Here is a 26,349-nt window from a genome sequence, read left to right as displayed (position 1 = left end):
GCATTTATCACTCAAACTATTTTATTACAAAAAGTTTCGTTTTATGAGTGCACTAACAAGCTAAAGTATCTCCACACATGAAGCATACAAGGAACAATTTATCTTTATTCTCATTATTATTCAGTGTCCATGACTTGAACAGATTGGTCGACCACATCCAGAGAGAGAGGGGTCACAGTTTTGGTCAGGACGGCTGTGGTGCCAGGCTTATACCTGTACTGTCCCTCTCTGAAAAGAAAAGACAAACATGACAGGATTCACATTCACTTCTTAAGCACATTATTGGATTGTGATGTATCTTTTGTAGTCCACTCACTTCTTTCCCTTCACGACTGGCTTGTCATAGGCTCGCAGGAACTCAACTCCAGCCTGCGTGATGATACACAAGTCCACGTTGCTGCCCGAACCCAGGTCACAGAAGATCCCTGCTGCGATGGCATCTCGTACTAGCTGCTTGGCCTCCTCCAGCTAAAAGGGAAAGAAGAGAAGGAGAAAAACAGGAATATTTTTGTCAGGCAGATTATTAAAAGAAGAAGAGGAGCACAGGGCTACGTAGTTACTCATAATTGAATACCAACCAGAACCATCCTCTGGTTGCCACAATCCAGGACGGAAAGGTTGATGCAAAACTGTTCTTTCTGTATCATATTCATGTTATCGTTCAACCATAGAGACTCTGATGGGGTCAGTACAGTTCTAATGCCATAATATGACAACCAGGACATGTTCTTGTATCTAGAGGTTGTGTTTCTGTGCACCAATTGGTAGATCTTTACATAGCAGATGTTTTGAAACCTTTCTGTGAAGGTTCTCAGTCATCCAGGTCATGGTATATCCAAAAATATTAAAGAAAGGCAACTGGACTTGTAGAGTTTTTTGAGAAGACATTCAGCTGCTAGTCCAAGAAGCTTCTTCAGTTCTAAGGGACTGGTAGGGAATTGAGGTTTAAATAGGAACTGAAATAGGAAAATCTGTTTTTTTTTTTCTTGACTAGTGTCTGTTAAAGGTTAGTTGCTTGCCGTTGAGGAAGGACTGTTTGTCCCTGGCCTCTTCCCCTTTGAATGGTGCTCTAATGACCCATTAGCAGTCAGAGGCTCCAGTGTCAAGGTGTGATTGTTAGTGAATCTTCTTGTGGACAGAAGTTAAGACTGTAAATTGAACTCAGATTATATCTCAGCCCACCTCCCCTGTTCAGAGAAGGACTTTCCAGTTTGACATAGATGGCTTCCTTTTCTCCTCTTTCAAACAGTCTTTTAGAACTGAAGAAGCTACTCGAATGAGTGGTGAAAGGTCTTCAAGAAACTCTACAAGTCCAGTTGCATTTCTGTTTTTTTTTTTTTTGACTTTAACCTATTCCTTCAGCATGAACTTTTTATTCAATTATTCAGTCATAGATCGATAGATAGATGAATGTGCCACGAGAGGGAAGCAGACAGTCATTCTCACCTCCATGTTTGGTTTGAATCTGTCCTCAAACACAGACACAGCAGCTGCAGCTCCAGAACCTGAAACCAAAATCAAACGTTATTAAAATTTTGCCTAATCTGGGTTTTGTTTGATTGAGTTTTGCAACATGGTCCCAAGTGAAACCATGGTCATTCAGCTGAATAACAAAACGGCTTCTGAACTCATATGGTATGAGCCCTAATCAGACTTCTTTTCCTCTCTCTCAAAAATCTCACTTCAGACTGCTTCCTGGTCACAGCATACATGCTTGTTGTAACCTAACCCCTATCCTAAACACATACCCATGGTGAGGAAGGGCAGCTTGTCGTAGGAGCCGTGTGGGTAAACACTGTACAGGTGAGGTCCAGTCACATCGACCCCTCCGACAATCAGAGATGAACCCACGTGACCCTTGTACCTGCGAAACCAGACAGAAATCAGTCACTACAATATCCAGTTGTCTTCCTTTCAGTGGAAAGAATGGGGAATATATCTTTAAAGATATGTGTGGATGTTAGTGCACACAAAAAACTAACAAGAATACAAAAGAAAAATACGAAATTGAAATGGGAAATGTTTGTCATTGAACCATTGCTGATTTTTGTTCATATCTCTGTTAACCTCACCTGTACAGCATTTGTTTTAGCTGTCTGGTTACCATGGCGACGAGGGGGGGTCGCCCAGTGTTAAGCGTGTGGAGTTCCACGTTGGATGCCATGATCTGTGTGGTGATCTCTGCATCTGCAGCAACGCCAGCTCCGCAGCAGCTACATCACATACGGGACAGTTTAACCATCAGCTAAGGAATGTCTCCCTAGACCCTCTAACATAAGGCTCGCAAAGTGTCCAGTGAAAAAAGGGGTAAGAAAACAAAACATGGGGGGGCAGGTTTGTGCCCTTTGCTAAATGCCATTCTCTCTCTATATATATATGTGTGTGTGTGTGTAGATAGATAGATAGATGGATAGATAGATATATAGATAAGCTAGAGAAGCCTTCATTTTCAAGCTTATTCTTGTCAGCGGTCCGCAGTCTTAGCTATGACCCAAGCTTCTCAGAGGTCAGATGACACAACAACAGGGATCGCTTAGCGTCTGATGCCTTGTTTGTCAAATGAAAAAATTCAAATCAGTCTGTAAGGAAGAGGGAAAACTGAAGACAATTTGTTTTCTATCTGTCTATCTATCTATAGCTATGGTGTGCGATGAAGGAGCAACACCAGACATTTCGGTGAGGACACAGTCAGCCTTGTCCTGCGGTAAAACTGAGCAAAAATAATCTGTTTTCACTCACTAGATCTTTGGGGCGATGTAGTGAATCTTCATGCAGTTCTTGTCAGCCACCACCATGTCGTCCGTGGCTCTGGTATCCGCTCCCAGGACCACTCCATCCTGAGAACAAGGGCAGAAAATACTCACCACACCTGTCAAGAGTTTACCTTTTACCCTTTAAAACGGCTTCCTGGATTATTCCGGCCATGTGTTCCAACCAGCAAGTTTGGTGTATAATTAAAACCAGTATTCGGGAAAAACAAAAAAATGGCATTTCTAACAGATATGAGCGTGCTGCTTTAAGTGGCTGGCTTCTGTTAGCCTGTATGCATCTGTCAGTGAAAACAGATCCTCACCTTGTACATAATCCCAGCGATGGTGGTCCCTGTCTTCCTGGCAGTGGGAGCTTTGTAGCCGACCTCTGACAAGCTGGACTCCAACACCGCATTCCTGAAAATGATAATGGACATGAGACAGACGCAGAGAAAGACAATGCTAATGTCAACTCACTGCAAGCCTTCCATGTCCTCTTATCCTGTCGTTAAAATCCTGTGGATACTAAAGTCTCTTTACCTGCGGCTGTTTTCAAAGCTGAAACCTCCTGTCTCTAGCTGACAGGGATTCAAACTGTGGAGCATCTTGAGAGCAGATTCTGAAAGGAAGATCCAAAGCTTTAAGAAGAGCCTCGTCACTCTGTGCCTCAGACTAGGCCTCAGTGCCTTTTCAGTTTTTACTTTTACTTTCATTTCATCAGCACAAGCCAAGCCTTCCTGATCTCCACTGTAAAAAGTATTGTGCTTAAGCAGGTGTTTGTTCTAATTTTAAATTTGAGGGAGGGGTTTTTCATCAATAAGGCTTTAAAGTGCTGTTAGAAAAAGTGAATATATTCGGCCTTAGTCACTTTTTTAGAGACAGAAGGCATCTCATGAACCACTGACATGAACTTCTGAATCACATTACTGAGTATCCAAATACATTACTGAGGTTTTTTTTTACAGTGTATGGAAAAAGATGGCGTCTGCTGCCTCAGCTGTCCACATCACAGAATAAGCAAACTTTTAATTGTTGCTTTTTTGTTTGACTTCTCTCATAGTTTTTTTTTTTTTTTTTTTTAACTACTTTTAAGTGTGAGTGTGAATGGTTGTCTGTCTCTCTGTGTTAGCCCTGCGATTGACTGGACACCTGTCCAGGGTGAACCCTGCCTCTCGCCCAATGACAGCTGGGATAGGCTCCAGCAGACCCCCGCGACCCTTAACAGGACTACGCGGGTATAGAAGATGAAGAAATGAATGAATAACTACTTTTAAATGATATATAATTCATTTTAATGTTGTCACAGTGTTAAATGTATTCATAATACTACTGATAAAATCCTACGTTATTAAATCAACTTTTGTATTTTTTCTTCGTTTATGATTATTATTTGAATTTAGGAGGTTGCACGTGGTGATAGATAGATAGATAGATAGATAGATAGATAGATAGATAAATGCTTTATTTATCCCCTGCTACTTGCTAATTTGGCATTTTGTGGACTGTAATTTTAATCATAATCATAATCCTAATAATAATCAATAATCAACATAGTGAAGGATGTGTTGATAACAATAATATACATACATGGTTTACTGATATATAAAATGACATTGGTCATTCATTCATTCTATACCCGGTTATTCCTGTTAAGGGTCGTGGGGTCTGCTGGAGCCTATCCCAGCTGTCATCGGGCGAGAGGCAGGGGTACACCCTGGACAGGTCGCCAGTCCATCGCAGGGCTAACACAGAGAGACAGACAACCATTCACACTCACACCTACCAATTTAGAATCACCAATGAACCTAATGAGCATGTCTTTGGATGGTGGGAGGAAGCTGGAGTACCCGGAGAGAACCCACGCAGACACAGGGAGAACATGCAAACTCCACACAGAAAGGCCATGACATTGGTCAGTATTGCAATATTAGTGTAATATAACAATGATGGTCGTATGGAAATAATAGTATCAGTTGGCAATGAATGGCATGTGTACATACCCATGCCATCCAGCAGTATTGTACATTAAATACCTTGTCCTCTCTTATTATAATTATTTATTTCCTTGAAATGCATTTATTTCGGTCATTGTTTGTTCAGGCTGACATCACCCAGAACCCATCACAAGATCCCTTGCAAAAACAGGCCCCATACCCTGAGGTCTAGGCTGTCAGTCATGTTGTAGGTTGTAGAGAAGAAGAGAAAATCATGGCCTGTTTTTATGGAAATAGTAGAAATGATTGTTTTTCTAGTTAGTGAATCTTTTATTACACTTCTTACATAACTTTAACTTTAACCCTAATAATGAACACTTGTGTCTAACCTGAACTCTAACCCTATTCAGGAAACAACAAATCCATGACCCATTGGACTTAAAGCATGAGTGAAAGTTTGCTCTAAGAACATACTTTTAAAGAGAGTGGTGGCCCTCTACTGTTGGATTAAAGCATTACAGTTGAAATGGTTCAATTTAACCAAACAACTAGTTACATTTTAACTGATGAAGCTGTTTTTCTGCAGTAGGCTTTAAACTATCCTGACCCTTATATACTCCTCGCATTAGATGTTGTTTATCTTTATGGCATCACTTTTATTTTTATTTATGAAAAACATGGAATTCTTCAAGGTAGAGTTCTTAGTCCAAAATATGTTTGTGCGGCATTACTTCAGAACCATGACAGCGTAGCCATTGTGTTGCCACTCTGGCATTTCAGTCTTTTTAAATGTGTTTCTGTGCTCAGAACAGTGAACAGTGGAAGCTGTGAGTGGCTGTGAACGCCTCACGAGGTGGTCCTCTTTAAACTGAAGTAAAAATCGGAAAGTTCAAAGTTCAGTTGACACATGTTTGCCTCAACAGTAAGTTGATGAAAGCATCCAATGTGAACAGAGTATAACCACCTGCATAGAGTGATAACTTGATGGAAAAGAAAAAGACTAAATAAAATAACTAATTATCTTTTATTTGACCAAATGAGCTAGGTCTACTTATGATCTTCAATTTCCCCCACTCGGGTGATAGTTGATTTTGATTGACATCGATAATATATCATAAGAATATTTTATTTATTTATTTTGATCAAATCTGTGATGTTACAACAACTCACTCAAAAACATCGAAAACTTAACTTTATGAGGATGGCCTCACATTATGTGGCCCAGAGTCAAGACAGTGCCGCCTTTGCCGCATGTGGGCCATGTCCAGTTCACATGCCATATGCCAGTGCCAACTGAACGCCACCTGTGCCGGCTTCAAGCCAGATCTGGGCCAAACTGTCACTGCTATGTGGGTCTAAGCATGAGGAGTGGTGCTAACTAAAACTTCATTTGAATTCTTGAAGAAAATACCACAAAGAGACACAAAGGCATGTCCACTGTGTGATATGCAGACACCCCATAAGAAGGCAGGGACACTAGATGATGTCTGAAAGGCAAGGTTTTGCATACAAGTTTCTTTGGACCATTAAAATGTGGATGAATAGTATTCATTTCTCTGAGAAAAGTTTAGATAAGGATAATATGGATTCTTTCTAGGCCTATAAAAATGAATTACTGGATTAATATTAATTAGGGAAACCATTTTGTGGTTATGATGCTTGTCCAGGTTCTAACTATTTTAAATAAAGAGGTCAGTTCATACTGATATCTGCAAGAATGTTTATTCTACTTTTTACTATCTGGTGTATTTTATATGGTAAATGTTTGGATTAGCAATGTTTTCCGGGACATTATCGGTGTAGCTCAGGGATGTGTCGCCACACAGCCAGTTGTCCGTGCCAAAAGATACCCGACGTTGTACAGTTGAAGGCGAGAGGCGGAGACATACTGGAAAACAACTGCGAAGGACACGCAAAATGTGCATACTAAAATCTGAAACTCTAATTCGTCGAAAGTGTTTGACAGACAGCGTTTCCGTCCAATCACCGCACAGTGTGTATTCTTCTGCGCATTTACGCAGATCGGTAAAGTAGCAGCAGCTACGCAGAGCCGCTGCTGTAATGACTCGGGCCCATCAGTATGTTGTGAGATCGCGTCATCTTGGCGCCGCTCCGCAACCTGTTGCGACACACGTTTGCATTGACGGGAAGTGGGAGGGCCCCACACGCACACACAAGAAAAGGACCAGCAGGACGGACGTGAGACAACCACTAGCTAAAACTAATTTGTCGTTTTTCGACGCCCGTTGGGTTTTAGAATAAACAAAGATAGCATTTATGTAGCCCACATTATACATGGGACGCGACTGACGCCACTTAGGTGGGTAATAATTTTTTTTTTTCTGACAACGGAAACAAGCTAGCTAGGGGCTAGGGGTGGCAATGTGAGAGCTCGAAGCTAACGTTCAGCTAACCAGTCGTGATTGTCTGGTACACGCTTACACAAACGATGGCATGATTTCTTTTTGTCCTTACTTTGTTAGAACTTGCCGTTATGTGGTAAAGTGATAATAATTTCTCATGAAGCGTTAAGCGTCTTAGCAAAATTATTACTGAACTGATGGGGAGATTGGGAAAAACAACTGAGCTAACCTTAAGGCTATCCAGACTTGCTTGTCTGGGTTTAATGTTTAAGACTGAGCTGGCACTATTCTCTCCTCTCTGACACTGTCTTATTTTAATGTTCCTATTTAGTCATCATGGTGTCTGCCAGGGTGTTGCAGCTGTTGGCACTGGCCTGCCTCGCTTCTGTTCTCTCTGCTCAAGGTAACCGCTACTATTTTAACAGTACTGTTTACATCTTAACCCCTGACAGTATTAGAGAGAGGTATCTGTCATATATGCTAGAAACTTTGTAATGTTGTCTGCATATTTAATGCCTTATCGCAGGCAGGGGAAGCATGATGGAGTGAACTGGGCTGCTTATGGCTACATTCCACTTAGTTCAAGGACCCTGGTGTTAGACATGCCATTTCGCTGACATGTCACTGGCTGACTTCCCCTTTTATGGCTTTTATGAATGAAATCATGGTAGATAGCACAACAAAGCAACTCTTTTAAGGTTTCTACAGAGTAATATCAGTTAATTCATAATAAATTTATTTTCAAATAATGGACCTTGCTCTGTAGAAATATGTTTTCGTTTTGATGGGAATGATTTTTTTTGTGAAATTTCTTGCCAGAAAAATCCAAATTGTACTGACCATAATTCCATTTCTAAGACTGATAAAAGGGGAAAACATTCAAGAGGCACTATATTTACACTGAATGGAGATATTAAGTCAGTCAGATGTTTATTATCCCCCACTGTGGGATAAATAATGGATTATCTTATCTTATCTTTGTGTACTAACTTGAGCCCATTAACAGCACTGTGTATAAGTGAAGACCCACTGGAAGTGAATAAATTGTCCATGCCAAATCTGGCTGCAAAATATGACCCATTTTTAACATAAAAACAAGATGCTATTCATCTAATCTTGTAGTAGGTGCAGTGCACGCTGCAGAAGTGGTTAATTTACGTGGTTTATCCCTTGTAACAAAGTTAGCACTGGGGGTAGTCACTTTATTGTAACGCACGAACACACACACACACACACACGCATGAACAAGCTGGAATAAGGCTTTTAGTTCCTGTTTTTTTTCCACAGTCTGCTGACATTGCATGAATGTGGCGTGAGTTTTATTTTTTCTGCGGTAGGACTGTCTTAAACACTACATACTGTATGTCTTCCCAAATCTACAGATATGTTACTGAAATTGGCTTGTGTTGTCTTTATTTTTATCGCCGTTTCCTAAATTTGTATGTGTTGCTGAGTGGAGGATGTGGTCCTTCCCTTTTCTTGTGTTGTCTGTACTTTTACTTGTGCTTTGTGCACCTGGCAACCATGCAACTCTCCCACTGGGTCGTGGTCAAGACCCAGTCGTTGACAGTAATGCGCGCTGCTTGTTATGGAATTACATCTGTGATTTTGAACAATGTGTCATCTTATTTAAGACAATACAGCACAAATGATCACACTCTAGTTTCAAAATATCACTTAATTATGACCTTATTGCAAAATTGTGAAACAAAACAAACATAAATTATCTGTCAACTGGTATAAATACAAGGTTTAAGTAGTCAGAATTCAATTGAATTCAGTTTAAATGAAATGAAGATGTTTTTCTAAGCCCAAAGCAAGCACCAAGACGACAGGGGCAAGGAAAAACTACTTTTTAACAGGAAGTTTCCTTGTTGATTTAAGAGTACTCAACAGTGCGTACCAAACAACACATTCTACGACTATATAAAAACCAACAGCTTACAAGTACTCAATCAAAACTCAAGTATACATCAGTGCGAAGAACATATGTGAAATGGAAACTTTTTGGTTTAAACTGATTTGGGTTTACAAAAAAGGTACATTTAGACGACACATAGTGAAATGCATGCAGTGCAGCAGCTTGGAGAAAATACTATTCAGTTTTTCAGCTTTTGTTGATGTTGCTTACTGCTGCACAATTCCAGGTGTGAATGTCTTGTGTTGTCAGACTCTAGATTTGGGTCAGATGTGTGACTTGACCAGAGACCACTTAGAACCATGTCCTAACTAACATACTTTGAAATACTTACAAAGATAGGTTTTTGCCATATTCTCAGTTTTTTTGTTTGTTTTTCTTGTCTGCCATGCTGCCTTGTGTTTACAAGTGCACCATTTGAGCTTTATCAATTGTGTCACAATAAATCACACCTTTACTGAGTAGACATGGACAAGGAATGTTTGGACACCACTGCCATTTCTAAGGTTGTCAGATCTATGTGGAAAACAGCTGTGTGTCATCAGTAATAGTAGCCGTGAGGAACTGTGGGCTTTTGCTGGCTCAGCGCTCACAGTAATACGTTAACTATCTTGTTGCTGACACAAGAACAGTTAACATTGAATCATTTTTTTTTTTTTTCCCCCCTGTTTTGTTTGTCCTTAGAAGATTACTACTATTTGGTGACGACTCCACAGTCCCCACTCATTGAGATTGGGACTAACTTCACAGCTACATGCGTGAGCAACCATTTAAATGAAGTCACAGCAGATGATCTCTACTGGAATTTGTCTACAACTGTTATACCCAAAGAACAGTACCTCAAGATCAACAGCTCAGCTCTTAATGTCACTGTCCTCATCACAAGTGACAAACCTGAATATTTAATATGCCGCTCCAACAAATCCTCAGCCCATGTTGTCATGGAAAACGGCAGATATATGCACGGAATATTTCTCAGGAAAGGCTGTAAGTTTTTGTTTCCGAAATTGAAAACATATAGCTGTTTTCTGCAGGAAAAAAAAGATTATTTAAAAAAAAAAAAAAAAAGTCCAATAAGTGTGTGTTGTTTGTCCTAATTTCAGATCCCCCACAAAAGCCTGTGAATCTGTCCTGTATAGCCGTTCAGGAGGGTCATGACATCTCCTCAAACCTCACGTGTCGGTGGGACGTAGTAGGACGTCAAACCACAGAAAACCCTACAACATACACATTGTTTGTAAAAGAAAACCCATCGTGAGTACATCCTGACATGTTTTTGCAGTATTGCCATGTTTATTTGAAAGTTACATCATTAGTCATTGTGGTCGCAGTTCTGTTTTTGATTCATTTCAGCATGGTGGAATCAAGTCAAGCTGGTTAAAGTAGTTATGTCGAATATTTTCATATCAAAATGTTTTAGTGCTTGTATATAGTTTCTGGCAATTTCTAGCTCAGTTATTTTTTTTTTTTTAATTATTATTATCCTTCTTCCATAGTCTAGTGTGGACTGGCTAATATCAAGAGGATTTAAAACTTGGTCACAACAAAACTATATAGTCAATTTTTTTGAATTAATGAACAGAATGTGATGAGGATTTGAGGATAGACGAAGAATGAGCCATTTGAACCGGCTTAAGGACTTTAAAACACCGCAGTAGAGACTGATATGCAAATGGCACTGTTCTGACCACACGCATTAGAAAATAATTGACATAAGGTGCTACAGTTTTTAGGCTCATACATGTGTTTTTCTTGTCTTTGAAACATTAGAATTTCAAATGGGTTCTGTTGTGTAGGCCTTACTGATTGAGTTTATCTGAATGATATTAAACTCTTCATTTAACAGAGATAAAAAGGCCTCTTATATAACAACACGTAAACACAGTGCTGGAGTGGATTTGCAAGTCTTTCCCCATCATATGGATCTGGAGATCCGAGTGGAGGCACACAATGCACTGGGAAAAATAGAGTCTGAGCTGCTGGCAAAAGACGCTGATAACTTTGGTAAGTAAATATTGTAGTATTGTTTGAGTAAGGTTTTCTGCTGTTTGTGATCTTGTCAGGTCTACAACCTGTATTCGCCTAAGTAATACTCCAGTGTTTTAATCACGGTTTCTGCTAGAAAAAATTGGCACCAGACAACGTGACCTGCAGGTTTACAATTTACCGGACACATGTTTGAAGTACCGGTCAAATATTTGAATTTATTGAGCTTAAAATGCTAAATGATATGCAGGCTATATAAGAATGATATTAAAGCATGTCAATTTATAATTGTTTCATTGAAAGTGTCGTCAACAGACTCGCGTGCGTAACTAAAATAAACGTTGCACAAGCCTGCGCCTATTCTCAGATAAACACATCTGGACTGGCTCATACCATTTTAGTAACGCAGTGTGCTTCCAACTTGAAATATAAAAAAAAAGTCCGTTCGCCATATGAGTTTGAAATATATGCAATAAAAACGCTATATAAACAAACTACTATTTGCGCATTTTCGCTGCAGTGAAGTGTGCAGCAGCTGAATTTTTGCTGCAGCCTGTTTTGATTCGGTTCTGCAGTAGTAGTGTAAAACCCGGATCTTTCGTGGGATTCGGATCATTCTGAGTCACTCACTGATTTGAGCCGAGTTGTGCAAGTCACTTGAGTCACTTGACCCAAAATGGCCCGATTGCGAAAGAAAGTGTTTCCAGTACATTCACTTGAGACATAGTAAAGCATAGTAAACACTTAAGAACGGATTATTACAGTTACCTGTCATTGCCATTTATCAGTTGGTTAAGTTTCGCTTCTCTATAGTGCTTAAGTCAGTGAGCCGCTGTCAAGTCGGGTAGTACGTCTTGTTTCTCTGCTGAGTGAGATGAAAGATGTTTGAATGGAGCCGTTTATTGATTATATATCAGTCAAATATGGTAGGGCTCAACTGAGCCGGTTAAATAGACGTCTAGATTCATGATTCTTAAGTCGTCTTTGATGGCCGGTTATATAAGCCAGGTCCGAATAAGTATTTCCACCGCTATTCTACAGAGAGAAACCTCTCTCTGCTGGCACACTGGAGACGGGGATCACGCAGACTGTCTTTGCCAGTTTAGCCCACTCCGGGTAGATTTCACTGAAATCTCTGTTGAGAACTTCGCAGGTTAAGAAGTTCAAGCCTCCATAACCGCGGAGCGCTGTCATTACAGCGGTGCCGTCTCCTTGCACACTTGTGGCATCGATGAGCGGGGCTGTAGCAGGAGCCGACTTGTCCTCATTTGAAATTTCTTTGCCAAAATGACCAATAAAATTGCCTATTTTAATAAAATGAAAAATTTGCTTGGAGGGAATATTTTCACCGGACATTTTGACCGGCGGGGTTAAAAAATACTGGACATCGGCAGATTTTACCGGTCAAAGTCCGGTAATTACACTGGTTTTAATACTGTAGTAATATCACATGTTTTTGAGTGCTTGTTGGGGCTTGTTGTTGCAGTGAAAACAAACCCTCCATCAGATGTCACGGCCATTTCAGAGAATCGTTTCCCCACCTCTCTTCTCGTAAACTGGACTCATCCTATCGACATAGCATATTTGAAGCTGAGATATCAAATCAGATTCTGTCCACATGGATCTAAGACCTGGATATATGTAAGTACATTTCTGCTTCATTAAATCATTAAGTGAGCAGTTTCCCATGTTCTGCGAACACCTGGTTTAAAAAAATTTAAGGTATGACCATATATATATATATATATATATATATATATATATATATTCCTATTCTGATGCAGTCAAGTCACGTCAAAGTTTATTTCTAAACCACATTGAAAAACCAAAGTGCTGTACAAGCAGAACAATATAAATAAATCAACAATCCCTGTTAAATATAAAACAAATAAATAGTATAATCAAAAGAAGATCTGAGTGGATTTGGATTTTAGAAAATTTGAAAAGAATGAAAATAATGTGACCCAGATGTGCACTGCTTCAACGTGCCCACACTTGTCACAAACAGGTGAAATTTCGGGCAAAATGTTGTGCAACCTTGCCTCTGACTAATGCAGTTAGTCGGAAATATGAATAATGATGGGGAACGGTGCGAACCGAGAAGTGACGATGGATATTTTCTGATTGATTTGCGCGATAAAGCACAAATAAAAAAATAAATAATAATTTTTCGATTCAAAACAATCTCCATTTGAAAGATCCCATATCGATTCATAAAATCCTCTTGAGTTATTTAATCGATCAGGAAATCAATAGCAATACCCAGCTCTAAAATGCATCCACATCCCCATGCAAATCTGCAGCAAAGTGTTGCATTTCTGGGTTTGGTGTGAACGTTTCATCGACTCCACTGTGGCCTCCGTGTTCTCCAGAAGTATTCCACCCCCGCCCTCAGTCATGTAGACACATAGACCTGTGGATCTTTCTACATGCAGGATGTTGATAGAGATCAGAAGAAAGAGTGGGACACAACAGTGTAACCTTATTACGACGGTTCAGCTCTCACAGCCTGCATGTTGTTATTGGTTAGGGGCTATACTGCCCAGTGGTTGCAGTCCAGAAATTCCCCAAACAGAATAAAAATTTAGAAATAATAAACATTAAGGGGTTAGGGTGTTTACACCCTCTTACACTTCTAATGAGTCACAAGTGACCAGTGAGACTGGTTATATTTCAGTGTCTATACTGAAGGGATATTCAGATTCAGGCTGTGTACTAATCACAGACACATTTTTATAATATCAGATGAAAGGTTTTAGAATGAATACATATATGGAGGTAAACCATGCCTGACGATAACTGACAGAGGAAGATAACCATTTGACAAATAATACTGGCTTTTCTTCATAATTTTCTCCACTGTGCTGGAAATAAAGAGAGTAAATCATTTTTTGCTACCTAATACCTAAACCAGGAGTGCCCAATACATCAATCGCTACTGACCGGTAGATCGCGAAGGCAGTGTGGGTAAATCATTTATCTGCTGCATCTCCAAAATAAACAGCAAGACAAACATTTTTGTTACTTTATATTTGCAACATGCCCTCAGTTCAGCGGCACACATCCACAACCATGCACAACTTCAACAACAACAACTAAGACTACCGTCTTTCTTAAAGGGACAGCGATATTTTTCTAAAGGTATACACAAGATAGTGTTTTGTTTTTCTGACATAGCAGCAGCTTAAAGCACTCGATTAAGACATTAAATGTTGTTCAGTGGGTTTTTTTCTTTTTTTAATTTGTGTATTTTCACCTTCAGTCAAGTACTTTGTTTCTGTTATCACACGTGTGGATATCATACCTTTTTTTTTAATTGTAAGTTGACAAAATCTGTGACAGAGATGTTTTTTATGTATTTTAGGTGCCTCTTTCGGACACTGTCTACTACATGGAGTCTTTCAGACTCCAGAACCTTCGACCCGACACAGTTTATGACATCCAGGTGCGCTGCAAATACCATCGGGAGGGCTATGGTTACTGGAGCAACTGGAGTACCAATGCTACCAAGAGAACACCAGAGGACCGTAAGTTTTATGGCTGCCAGTCCAACCTAGTGATTCTCAAAGACAATCAATCAATAATGGTTTCCACATTAATCTGTGATACCTCCTGAATGCAATATCCATGGAGTCATTGACCTAACTCATTTAGTCCTTTGTTGTGCTTAGTCGGTACCTAAGCTCTGAAAGCAAATTAAGCATGTTAAGAAAATATGTAGAAAGTTAGCAGCACATTTGGTCACACTGCCACAGCATATGCAGGCTGGAAAGCACAATTTGTGGTGAATAAAACTTGCTGAACCTGTGAATCCGCACACTTCGCCCACTTTTCTGTTGAGTTGTAGATATGTGGGGATGCGGCGTGACTGGTTTCCTTTGGTAGTTTTGTGAAGCTGAACGTTTTTGTTTTTGTGTGTTTCTTGGGCCTTTCTAGGACCAGAAGGTAAACCGGATTTATGGAGGAGAATTGTTGGTGGAGCAAATGAACGACAAATGCAGATTATCTGTAAGGTAAATCATCCCATATCACATCCAGTTTAATACAAAAAACTACTCAACCAATATTTTTAATATTACTGTTGGCAAAACATAACATGAGAAAGCAAAATAAAAAAAACTCAGTACATTTGATTATATTTGAGGTTTCGCCAACAACTTTGCCAAGAACTTGAGTTATGTAGTAAAAGTTTACACAGTTGAATACACAATGGCATGCACAGGACAGTAACCAAAAAACTGTTTAGTTTTACAGTTATTCAGTGTTTCTTAGAGATAATGGCATACTGGTTTCAGTAAGAACCCAATTACCAGTCCTGTTGTTTTTTTGTTGTTGTTTTTTATCTGTACCCTTGTTTGTTGTACTTCCTGATAGGTGTGTTAGATAATGTTGTGTGACTTTGTCCTTCCAGGATCCCAAGTTTCCCAATGGCAGAATAACAAGTTTCCAAATAAAAATTCACAACAAAAAGGATGAAGTCAAGAACGGAAGTGGAGAGTGGGAGCATTTCCCAGTCAACAGGACCGAGGCTGACAACCTCTCCAGTCAGAGCACTTTCACTCCGCTTAAAAAGATTCCCCAGGCTGACAAGAAATCTGTTAAAGTGTCTGTCGTCGCTTTCAATTCGGTGGGGAAATCGAATGAGGCAGTCTTGGGCATCCCTGCAGAGCCACGTGGTAGGTGTCTATGCCTTCTCTGAAGACGAGGCCATACCTTTTAGGAAAACGTCACACACACCAGAAAATCTTAATTATTGACATGTAGCAATATCTGGACCTGAAAAAGAAACGGTCACTGCAGCAGATAGATAAAATGAATAAAAGTGCTTTATTTTGTCATTATACAACGTACAACGAAAATGCATGGTTGAATGGAGGGTTAGTCATCCCAAATGAAAATCTTGACTGATCTCGACACTTTAAACAGCATTTCATTATTGATGTGACATTATCTGTTAGGGTTACAATTGTATGTGTGTGTTATTACAGATCCTGCCCCAGAAGAGCTGAATGTGCGGTCCCATGAAGGCCGGCTGTTTGTGCACTGGAAACCCCCCAGCAATGCAAACGTGTCAGAATATGTGGTGGAATGGATCACTAGTGGTGACAGTGACAACATAGACTGGCAGCGGGAAAACAGGAGCACCACATCCACTGCCATTAAAGGTTATCTCTTTCTTCTCAAGAGTTGGGATGCAAAATATCTGTGTAATTTGTGATGTAAGGTTGCATGTCATGAAAGGTCGCCCATCGTTGCACAGGTAGCCCTATTTATAACAAACCACACACCCATTTGTATAGTAAAGTAGCTACAAAATTTTGTGTGGTGTAATCCATTGAGATCAGCATGTATAACACTATACAGCTATAGTACTGAACTCTGCACTAATTATGCCACAAGTAGTTTTTACTTAACCGACAAATTATACATAGTGCACCCCACTGTAAAGTAACATCTAATTAACCAATTAAACTTACTTTCTCAATGTCTAATACAGGGAACCTGATGCCGTATGTCCGCTACAATATTTCTGTGTATCCTATATACTCTCGATGGATTGGGAAACCAGCTCGTAAACAAGCCTTTCTGGAGGAAGGAGGTAGGATATCATACTTTTTAGTGACTCGGTGAAACTGGTAAATTATTGTAAGGAGGTCTTTCTCAATGTGTATTAGGAAGTCTGTTAACAACCTTTAATCTCATTGAACTAATGGTTGTGCCTTGCACTTAATATTGTCAGATATCTGCTGCTAACTGCTGGATAATACTTAATATAATACTGCTAGATAATGCATAGAAAATTAATATAGAAGATATTGTGTACGTATTCTGGTCTTGAGGAGCAAACCTACAACGGCAGTAGTGCATCATTTGCTTGTTTACCTTTGCGGCGGATAGGGAAGTGATACCTCTGGGGCCCTAAGGGACCTCACATCTGAGGACATTACTGTGTGCTCATAGCTTGCAGTCTCTAGTGTCTCCAGATGTGTGCCCCACCATTTAATAAAAGGAGGAAGTGCAGGAGGAAGTGCCTTTCCTCTCACGGAATGAGCTAAACTGGTGTTAAGTATGCAAAGAACATGCAGGGTTCTGTTTACTTACCAGCACTGGTTTTTCCCACTTGTGTCATCCTGTCTAAGCTGTGATGGAGTGTATTTCTACTGCAGTCTCACAGCAGGGAATAACCATGCCAAGCTGCTGCTGCTGCTGCTGTGTTAAGTTGCAGGGTCAATAATGACCAACAAGTGCCAGTGTACTTACCTATGTGAATTCGTTGTTCAAAGAAACCCTCAGATGCGAGTGTGATTTATTTATTTTTTAAAATTTTTTTTTTACATTGCACAAAACCTTCTTTACATCATGAAAATCAGATTTTCTCCTCCTGTGATCAGCTCTCATCACTTTACGGCTTCTGTATAAATATCTGGGGTTTATGGTTCAGTTTCACTTCTCCATCCCTGTTTGTATTTTTAGATGTCAGCAGTATTTTACATATTACTTTTATGGCGCTGCTTCGTGCGACTCTCCACTGGCAAACCAGGATGGTTTTACTGTACTTTAAACTGTGTTGTTTTTTGAACATGTCTACGATGATTAGCATACATGGTTTTGCTGTTTTGTTTGCAGTTCCATTACAAGGCCCTACTGTCAAACTAAGTGATAAACCAGGTCATAATGAGGTTGTGCTGGTGTGGGAGGAGATTCCTGAAGCCATCAGAAGAGGTTTCATCACAAACTACACAATATTCTACAGCAATGGGACAGCATTTCATAGTATGTATTCACTGCATAGTATCCTGAATATTTTTTGCCCGTTTACAACTTTCTATTTAGTTCTACATTGCTGGAGATGTTTTACAGTATTTCAAAGGTCTAACTTATTGATTGTGGCTTTCCTCATTTGCAGACATAACTGTGCCAGTTAATACCACCTCATACACTCTCACGTCTTTGTCACGCAACACCAAGTATGACGTTTTAATCCAGGCCTCAACCATCCGAGGGTCAAAAAACGGCAGTAGTCACTCATTCACAACTATGAAATATGGTAAGTGTTGGCTTTCACTTTTCAAAAATGTTACAAAGTAAATTTGTGCTTTTCCAGAACAACATATGTACAGAGTATAGACATAAAGCCACAACCAAATACTCAGTTTAGAGTCCAATATCTACCATCTAAACATCTCAAAATAAGTCATGTTGGAAGGGAATATCTCATAATATTGTAAGAAATAAAGTCATAAATCCATGACTAAAATCTTGTGATATTACAAGTAAAATGTCTTTTTGTAGGTTGGTTTGGATTTGGTCTCATCTGTGTAAACAGTCTGTGTCAGAGTGAGCCTGGGGCCTTTCTGTGTGGAGTTTGCATGTTCTCCCTGTACCTGTGTGGGTTTTCTCCAGGTGCTCTGGTGTCATACCACAGTCCAAAGACATGTTTGTTAGGTTAATTGGCCGTAGGTGTGGCTGTGAGTGTGAATTGTTGTTGGCCCCATGATATACTGGTGACCTGTCTCACCCAGTAGTAGGTGGGATAGGCAGGAGGGCTGGAGCCCATCTAAATATTTGAGTGAAAATTGTTTGCCTGATAATTTGGTTCAAGTTGATTCAGTAACTAGCCATCTATTATGTTTTCTCAAATCATTAATTAAAGATTAAAGATTTCCTTTTTTCAGATTTGTGCTATTTTTTTTTGACAGACAAAAGACACATGTCCGTTCTACTGAATTGGTGCTAACTGTCCATTAATAGAAAAACTCAACCACTGTTGAGTTACTGGTTTTATGATTTTTGTATAAACCTAAATATTCCATTATTTAGCGAGTCATGTTAAATTGTTGGTAATCTATTTTCTTCTCTGAATCTGATCTGTTTTTCCCCCTCAGCACAAGGCGAGATCGAGGGAATCGTTGTAGGCGTATGCATTGGCTTTCTGTTTCTTTTTCTCACGGCCATGCTGATCTGTATCTACACAAAAGATGTGTAAGTTGCACTTAAACACCTCGCATCACTAGCCATCACTGAATACTTTATTCATTCCACCTCATCTGTGTTCTAAGGCATTAAACATTCCATCAGTTAGATTCCAGAAGACAATTATGAAAACAGTGTAGATTTGAAGGGGAAAGTATTGAGGGTATGGGGTGTTATGGGAATTGCACTTCCAGGTGATTCAGGTTAGCTAGCATGGATACATATGAAGTTAGAAGATCAGAGTGACGGTTTACATGCTGAAACACTCTTTAAACTGCTCAGATCAGCTCAAAGACTTCCTCATAAATGGAACAAATGTTTTACAAAGCTGTAAATGAAGTCTGTTAAATCAGACAATTCTATCTAGTACAGCTTTGACTAGTATACAGATAGTGGGTATTCTCAAAAATAGATAAAAATAATAAAATAAATGAATCTGTTGCTATATATATTTTTTTTTTTGAACAGTCATTTTGGCGTTTGTCTGCACTAGTTTCAATTTTAAAGATCATGGTTATTGGATTATTTGTTAAAGTAATAAAATAGTTTCTGTGATTCAAAAATAAATGGGTGAGCCCTTCGGTGAGTCATCTGTCCTCGTCCTCTAACTGTAGAACCACAGACTAACACATTCAACACAGTGCACTTATTTTAGGCCCATTCAAAAAGAATGACATAGGTCCATTAAATCAGTATTTGGTGCACTGTTCATTGAAATAATTATAAAAAAAAACAAAAAAACAAGCATGTCAGCTCCATTGTTTCAACTGTTTGTGAATGGGAAGGTTTTGTTATTATAGAAAGTTAATGTGCTGATATACTGTTTAATCTCCAGTGTTTCCTCTCTTACAGGATCAAGAAAAACTTCTGGCCTCAGATTCCAAACCCTGGTGAGAGCACTATTGGAACATGGGCTCCTGATCATCCTTTAAAGGTAAGGGTTTATTTAGCTCAGACAACATGTGAGGCTGGATGTACAGGATTCAATTTACTAAGAAATAGAATACTGGCATAGTTCACTCCTGAAAGACTCGATGCCTTGCTCAGGACACCTTCAAGTTGTTTGTTTAGCTGCTGCAGTGCTTGTTAAAAATGTGTCAAATGGGCGCATCTCATGTGGCAGATTAATGAAAACAGCTCAACTAAACTACTTCACAATTGACATGGTGCATTTTTGGGTCCAGAGCAAGACACCTGTAAAGCTTAAGCCTCGTAAGTGTACTGCCCAAAGGTGCTTTACATCTAGCTGGAGCATTTAGTTTCTTTTGTGTGGATACCTCCAAAAACTATTGTGGAACATCATGAACATTGTTTTTTTTAGTCTGATACATTTCTCTTGACTATGTCCCCCTCTGCAGAATGAGACGCCAAAGGAGAACTGTCTATCTGGCATCAGTGTGCTTGATGTGGATATGTGTGATTCAAAGTGCGTGTTTGAGGAGGACAAGGCTAGTCTGGCTCTGAAGAAAGACAAGTATCTGTCCGAGGAGCACAGCAGTGGCATTGGCGGTTCTTCCTGCATGTCCTCACCTCGCCAGAGTGTGTCTGACAGTGACGAAGGCGGCGACATGGCTGACACCACATCCAGCACCGTTCAGTACTCCTCTGTGGTGGCCTCCAGCGGGTACAAGGGTCAGACCCCAAGCTCTCATCCGCAGTCGTCCATTTTCTCGCGCTCTGAGTCCACACAGCCGTTGCTAGATTGCGAGGAGAACCCAGACATGTTGGTGCAGGAGGGCAGCAGACATTTCCAGCCCTGCTTTGCACGCAGGGTAGGGAACGGAGACACAGCCGACTCAGATGACTTCAACCTCCTGGAGATGGAGCAGCAGGAGGCACTGGAGTCTCTGGACTTCGGTCCCCTGGAAGAGGACAGTGAGCAGGTGACACTTGCAGACGGCCTGTCAGGTGACTGGCAGCCACCATCCTCCAGCTACATGCCTCAGCTGGGTGGCTATAGGCCACAGTAAGAACAGAGATGACTCAGGAGACACCTGGGAACGGTTTTGACTGTCTATCATGGCCTCATTTCAAGCATTTGAAATGGTGAAGAAGACTCACCCAATATATCTTTGCACTTCACCAAGTATTGATACTCCTATATGCAGAGGGAGAGTACTCTTTAAAGTGCAATGTCAACTAGAGCTTGTAGTAGTAGTTTGCTTGCTTTGCACTTGCATTTACTTAACCATATCTTTATATTAAAATGATGCATCAGACACGTGACAGTAGCTTTATATTACTTTTTTTTTGTTTTTTTTTAAATGCAACAATTCGCTGAAATTTCTGGCTTGACATGAGCATGGGCCAGTTTAGGAAGCGATGCGCACTTGCTTTCAGTTGGTTTCTCTTTTACCAGTCTTTTGCTGCAGCGCCCTCTTGTGGATGTTTTTTTTTTTTTGCCCTGCAGGGACGCTAGAATTTGCTGGACATTGTCGTTTAACATTCATAAAAGTATGTTTCCAGCTAAAGTATATACACTGCAGATGAATATAATCAAGTGACACGTGCTAATGCGAACATGTACTGCTAATGAGTACATGATCAATAAAGTTTTGTTGCCTTAGAAAATACAGAAACATAGGAAATGGTACGTGGACGCTGCATTTTGAGCTGGACCCTTTCACCGGTTTCTGTGTCAGAAAGCATTACAGCTTCATCAATTGTACAGCGCAACATTGAATGTTTTCTCATCACAAGCAGCTGTGCTCCTCATTTCAATAAACCTCTGACCAGTCACTAAAGATGACACGGAGCTAATGTGTCACTTTCAGCTAATATAAGCTTGATGCTAACATTCTTCTGTTCGACATTGCCGCGCACAGCTTTGAGTAATTGAGATGTGAACTGAGGAAATGATTACTCACTCACTGCGACTTTAACGGCAAACAACGGCTTGCTTAACTGCTCGGGTTATGAGGATAAGCCACGGTCTTCTGGACAGAATACACCCGAAGGCACAAAGGCAGCTTTCCTGCAAAGGTCCTATGCACAAGTCCTCCTTGCCACACGTTACATGGGAGAAAAGTAAAATTCTGACATGGACCTAGTGTTACCTTTTTGAAAAACAAAACAAAAACAAACTACATTCAGCATAGCAGGCAAAGGTCAAACCCCTGTTTGTTGAAACACTGTAAACATGAAATCTAAAATAAACATTCATCATATTCATGTCACCTGATAATGCTGTTTCAGACTGTCTTATTTTATTATTCCAAAGGTATGGAAACGTGTTTCTATCAGGAAACAAGGATCGACTGACATTTGAAATGCTAAAAAGAAGAGTCAGTTTAGACTTTTTAACACAGTATCTAGTCATTAGTATCATACTTTATTTCCTTTTTTATTTTAACTTTTCAAATGAGGTAGTTAATTGGTTTGACAAGACGGAAGCTTAGAGTTTATTTGTCCTTTCCGCGATGAGTACATACAAAACAGAACGGACAATCTACGCTCTGTGGATGCTTATTTAACAAAGTTTGTGTGAGTAAAGGAACAAAGGTCCTTTCTGAATGTAGCTAGTCTATACTGTACCTAGAGCCGGAGGGGAAGGGGAGTAAAGTGCTGGTCTAGAGTGGGTGGTCTGGGCCATGTGTGACTGTGAATGCTTTGCGGACCAGGGATGAGGTGACACGCTGGGGTAAGCTGCAGGTTTGAATACCAATGAGTGTGCTGGTTAAATGGCTTTTCTTTAAGACTGTGTTCTTATTGGTGCGTGTCGGGGGGAAAAAAATCAGACACAATACAACCTTATTTATCTCTAAATGATCCATATACAGATCCATGTGATCTGATTTACAGTGCTATCATGAGACACAGTTTTCTCATTTGACCTACATACTCAAAATGTGTTTTTTTGTTGTTTTTTTTTTCATATCCGGGGTCTTCTAATCTGCAAGGATGGACTAGTTATTCAGTAAATGAAATCGATATTCCTGTTAAGATCAGCTGCAGACAGATGATGGTGATGCAGCGGGGCTGACGGCGAGGACTACAGCCCCCAGTCACTGCGAGCCGTGTCTCTTTAACGGAGGTATTCTCAGGACGGGGAGGAGGGGAGAGGGGGGGGAGGTTGGTGGATGGGTTCATCGGGTTCATGTAGTACCGGGCGCCTCCTCCCATTCCAGGTTGGCTGATTCCCCTGCTTCCCTCGGCGAAAGCGGCGGCACAAGGCAAACAAGTGATGGAAAACCGAGTGGAGGTTTGCGGTGGATATAATAGTGGAGCTTGACCTTTAATGAGGACACGGAGGCTCGATCAGCTGATGACTCCAAACTCGCTGCCATTTTTCAGGTCATTCGAGGCATCCCTCTTTAACTTCTTTTGTGGCTCCAGCCAGTTGCGCGGACAAGCCCGCTCCATTTGCCTAATAAGTCGCCCACTGGAATGGGGGGATCGCTTTGTCCTGTGCTGTCAAGCGGTGGAATATAAATCATGATGGCTGATGGATGTTGCAGGGGGATGGAAAGAGGCAGGGGGAAGATTGCATCAGATTCTTTACCAAGGCATCCGTATCCTCAGCAGTATGTCCAGAGCGGATCGCAGCAGCAGCAGCAGCAGCAGCAGCAGCAGCAAGGGAATGACATCCAGGAATTAGCCTCCAAACGCGTTGACATCCAGAAGAAGCGCTTCTACCTGGATGTCAAGCAGAGCGTGCGCGGCCGCTTCCTCAAAATAGCCGAGGTGTGGATTGGAAGAGGCCGCCACGATAACATCAGGAAGAGCAAGCTCACGTTGTCTATGTCGATGGCTCCGGCTCTGCGCTACAGTTTGGGGGACTTTATAGATTACTACGCCCGCATCGGACTGCGGGGGGGCCTGGCGCCTCCGCAGGTGGACGAGCACAGCAACAACGGTCTGGGCCGCGGGCACGAGTCCCGCAGGAGAGCGCAGGAGACGCAGGCGACGCTGTCTCCCACCGGCTCTGCGGTGTCCGACGACCACGCACACCGCGTCCTCAAGAGCGAGTTTATCGAGAGGGACAACAGGAAGTACTTTCTGGACCTGAAGGAGAACCAGAGGGGCAGGTTCCTCCGCATACGGCAGACTGTCAGCAAAGGACACGGCACCATGGGCTACTACGGCCAGGGCATCGAGCAGACCATAGTGCTGCCCGCGCAGGGGCTCATCGAGTTCAGAGACGCGCTGTCGCAGCTCATCGAAGACTACGGCGACGAAGACAGCGACGACCGAGGCCGAGCCGGCTCCAGGAGCCGCGACGACAACCCCGAGCTTCCAGAGGCCGCGTCCTTTCGGGTGGACAACAAGAGGTTTTACTTTGACGTCGGGTCCAACCGGTACGGTATCTTTTTAAAAATTAGCGAGGTGCGGCAGCCGTATAGAAACACCATCACCGTCCCTCTGAAAGCCTGGGCTAGGTTTGGGGAGAATTTCATCAGGTACGAGGAGGAGATGAGAAGAATCTTCTCTTGTCACAAAGAGAAGAGGACAGACGCCCGGCAGGACAGCGAGGAGCAGGAGGACTGACCCCTGCAACCTGCCTGTGCTTTTGCATGTAGTGTAGGGATTGTGTCCATGATGATAGTGTGCAGACATGACAGTGACATGATGTACTCTATGTGCCCCCACCATACAACTCTTAATGCCGCGTACCACGTTCATTTTTTGGCCAATTTGCCAAGGGCTGGTAAACTCCAAATTCTAACCTGCCAAGAAGTCATTCATTCACAGCCTGATTCCATTTTCCTTTCTCAGTGCTGTGTAATGCACTTTATCCACATATTTAGGGCCGGACCAGGCTTATTAGGGGCCCAGAGTACCCCTGACCCCCCCACCACCACCATCGCCATTTAAATTTCCCTGTGCAATGTATAATGTAAATGCTGAATTAGAAATGACACGGGATGGTGAAGCCACTAAGAGGTTTTGGGGATATAGTGTTGGCTAGAAATCAATTTTTATACACCCCCCCCCCCCCCAAAAAAAAAAAAAAGTACAGTTAGTAGTGTTAGGGCACGCAAATGTGCAGAAGATCTGTCCAAGACAGAAAACGTATATATATTAAACTGTCCTAAATAGTAGAGCTATATGAAAAGTGCAATTTGAGAAATTATACAAAAAGATAAATATTAGATTTAGTTATTTACATTTATTATTCAATTGCAACTAAAATTGAACACAACACCTCACTCGTCAAGTTTGCTTGGTTGGAGCGGCGTCCGGCCTCCGGCTGAGCCCTGAGCCTCAAGCAGAAATACATTTTTTACTAGATTTGTACTTCTGCGTTGGATCTCCGCCACAGGCACGGTGTGGCTCTCCACCCTACATCACAAATGTAACTGCACGTCGCTGTGACAATAGATCGTCCAAAATACACTTCCTCACCCTGATCTCTCAGTGGCCGAACAAGCACAGAAAATTCTCCCTGTTTTTGCCTTCTCCACACCATCTACTCAGACGTCTTCCCTCTTTTCTGTGCTGCGGCAGTTTCAGTAAAAGAAAGGCGGTTCAGCGTTTATCAGCTCCAACTCCAACGTGAGCTGCTCGGTTCTAGTCGCCACTGTTTGGAATACACGCAGCTGACTGGCATTCTGGCTGCGTAGTTACAGAACAGTGCAGAAGCACCAGCGTTCATGTTTAAGTGCTCATAGCGGCGTAGATCCAGCGCAGAAGCTTAAATCGAGATAAGTGCAATACACACCAGCGGCATCAACTAACGCACACAGCAGCCACACCGGATCCGACCGCAGAGAAGGCTGCAGTAGCTTAGGTTACAGCTAGCGGAATGTGCTGAGATAATGTGATAAGACATGTTTAGTTGTTGCAATAACAAGTGATGGCTCTGGACAATGGGACGACGGTGTGAGAAGCTCCACTGCAGGCTTACAGTAAAAATAACACGCACGTTGTGGCGTGCATCATATGCTGCTGGTGTATTTCCCTATAGCTGTTGTTTACACTGGAAGTTTAAGAATTCCAGTTCCACTTGGTTCACACACACACACACACACTCTCACACACACACAGTAGAAGTTCATCTATATAAGGGTTAGGTTTTAACATCAGCTGTAACATTGGCAAAAAGTTAACTGAGGCTGCAGTACAGTGCTGGAGGCCGATTAAATATGTGCAAATACCCAGACTAGGAAGAATACCCCGGAATGTGTCAAATGTAGCAATGTGCTGACTTGCTGCTCACCTCGCCAGCATCACGATGAGGGGAGAAACTAACTTAGAAGAGCCGCTGAGTCCAGCGTTGAAGGAGTACAAGGACGCAACTCGCTGCGTGTTGGCTTGGTTTTTCGTTGGACTAGCGGTGTGTGTTTCATTCGCACGTGGCAGCACGGCAATGCAGCCCCCTCGTGTTGTTAAGCGCCGCTGTCCGGTGAAAGCACCAAACGTTTGTCAGAGGATACCGAAATGAATCCAAAACTTCACATCACTAGTGCAATCCATCTCTTAGT

At 41.4% G+C, this 26,349-nt stretch overlaps 3 protein-coding genes across 5 annotated transcripts; 2 read left to right on the top strand and 1 right to left on the bottom strand.

Moving 5' to 3' along the window:
* Positions 1–87: 87 nt before the first annotated feature.
* On the bottom strand, positions 88–3,999 carry psmb10 (proteasome 20S subunit beta 10). The gene is made up of 8 exons (XM_084572271.1): positions 3,291–3,999; positions 3,074–3,167; positions 2,740–2,837; positions 2,073–2,213; positions 1,749–1,864; positions 1,447–1,505; positions 317–468; positions 88–228 (listed from the first exon to the last, which is right to left on the bottom strand). The coding sequence occupies exons 1-8, from the start codon at positions 3,461–3,463 to the stop codon at positions 117–119; spliced, it is 945 nt and encodes a 314-aa protein (XP_084428397.1). The 5' UTR covers positions 3,464–3,999; the 3' UTR covers positions 88–116.
* A 2,607-nt stretch (positions 4,000–6,606) lies between these two features.
* Positions 6,607–21,144, top strand: il6st (interleukin 6 cytokine family signal transduce). Of its 3 annotated transcripts, none has more exons than XM_084572262.1 (16): positions 6,607–7,004; positions 7,379–7,450; positions 9,653–9,952; positions 10,069–10,219; positions 10,812–10,969; positions 12,438–12,592; positions 14,316–14,478; positions 14,888–14,964; positions 15,363–15,627; positions 15,940–16,116; positions 16,449–16,550; positions 17,579–17,725; positions 17,859–17,999; positions 18,838–18,934; positions 19,778–19,859; positions 20,284–21,144. In XM_084572262.1, the coding sequence occupies exons 2-16, from the start codon at positions 7,384–7,386 to the stop codon at positions 20,893–20,895; spliced, it is 2,694 nt and encodes an 897-aa protein (XP_084428388.1). In that variant the 5' UTR covers positions 6,607–7,004; positions 7,379–7,383; the 3' UTR covers positions 20,896–21,144. The 3 variants fall into 3 exon arrangements, with proteins under 3 accessions (XP_084428388.1, XP_084428387.1, XP_084428389.1); XM_084572261.1 differs by having other exon boundaries at positions 6,608–7,004; positions 9,650–9,952; XM_084572263.1 differs by lacking the exon at positions 9,653–9,952 and having other exon boundaries at positions 6,609–7,004.
* A 2,164-nt stretch (positions 21,145–23,308) lies between these two features.
* Positions 23,309–24,480, top strand: purg (purine-rich element binding protein G). Its single transcript, XM_084572270.1, has one exon. The coding sequence runs from the start codon at positions 23,360–23,362 to the stop codon at positions 24,410–24,412; it is 1,053 nt and encodes a 350-aa protein (XP_084428396.1). The 5' UTR covers positions 23,309–23,359; the 3' UTR covers positions 24,413–24,480.
* Positions 24,481–26,349: the final 1,869 nt, after the last annotated feature.

This window comes from Chelon labrosus (assembly GCF_963514085.1).
Source record: "Chelon labrosus genome assembly, chromosome: 22".
NCBI lineage: Eukaryota > Metazoa > Chordata > Actinopteri > Mugiliformes > Mugilidae > Chelon > Chelon labrosus.
The sequence above is the reverse complement of the archived record's forward strand: the minus strand, read 5'-3'. Positions and strand labels throughout refer to the sequence as shown.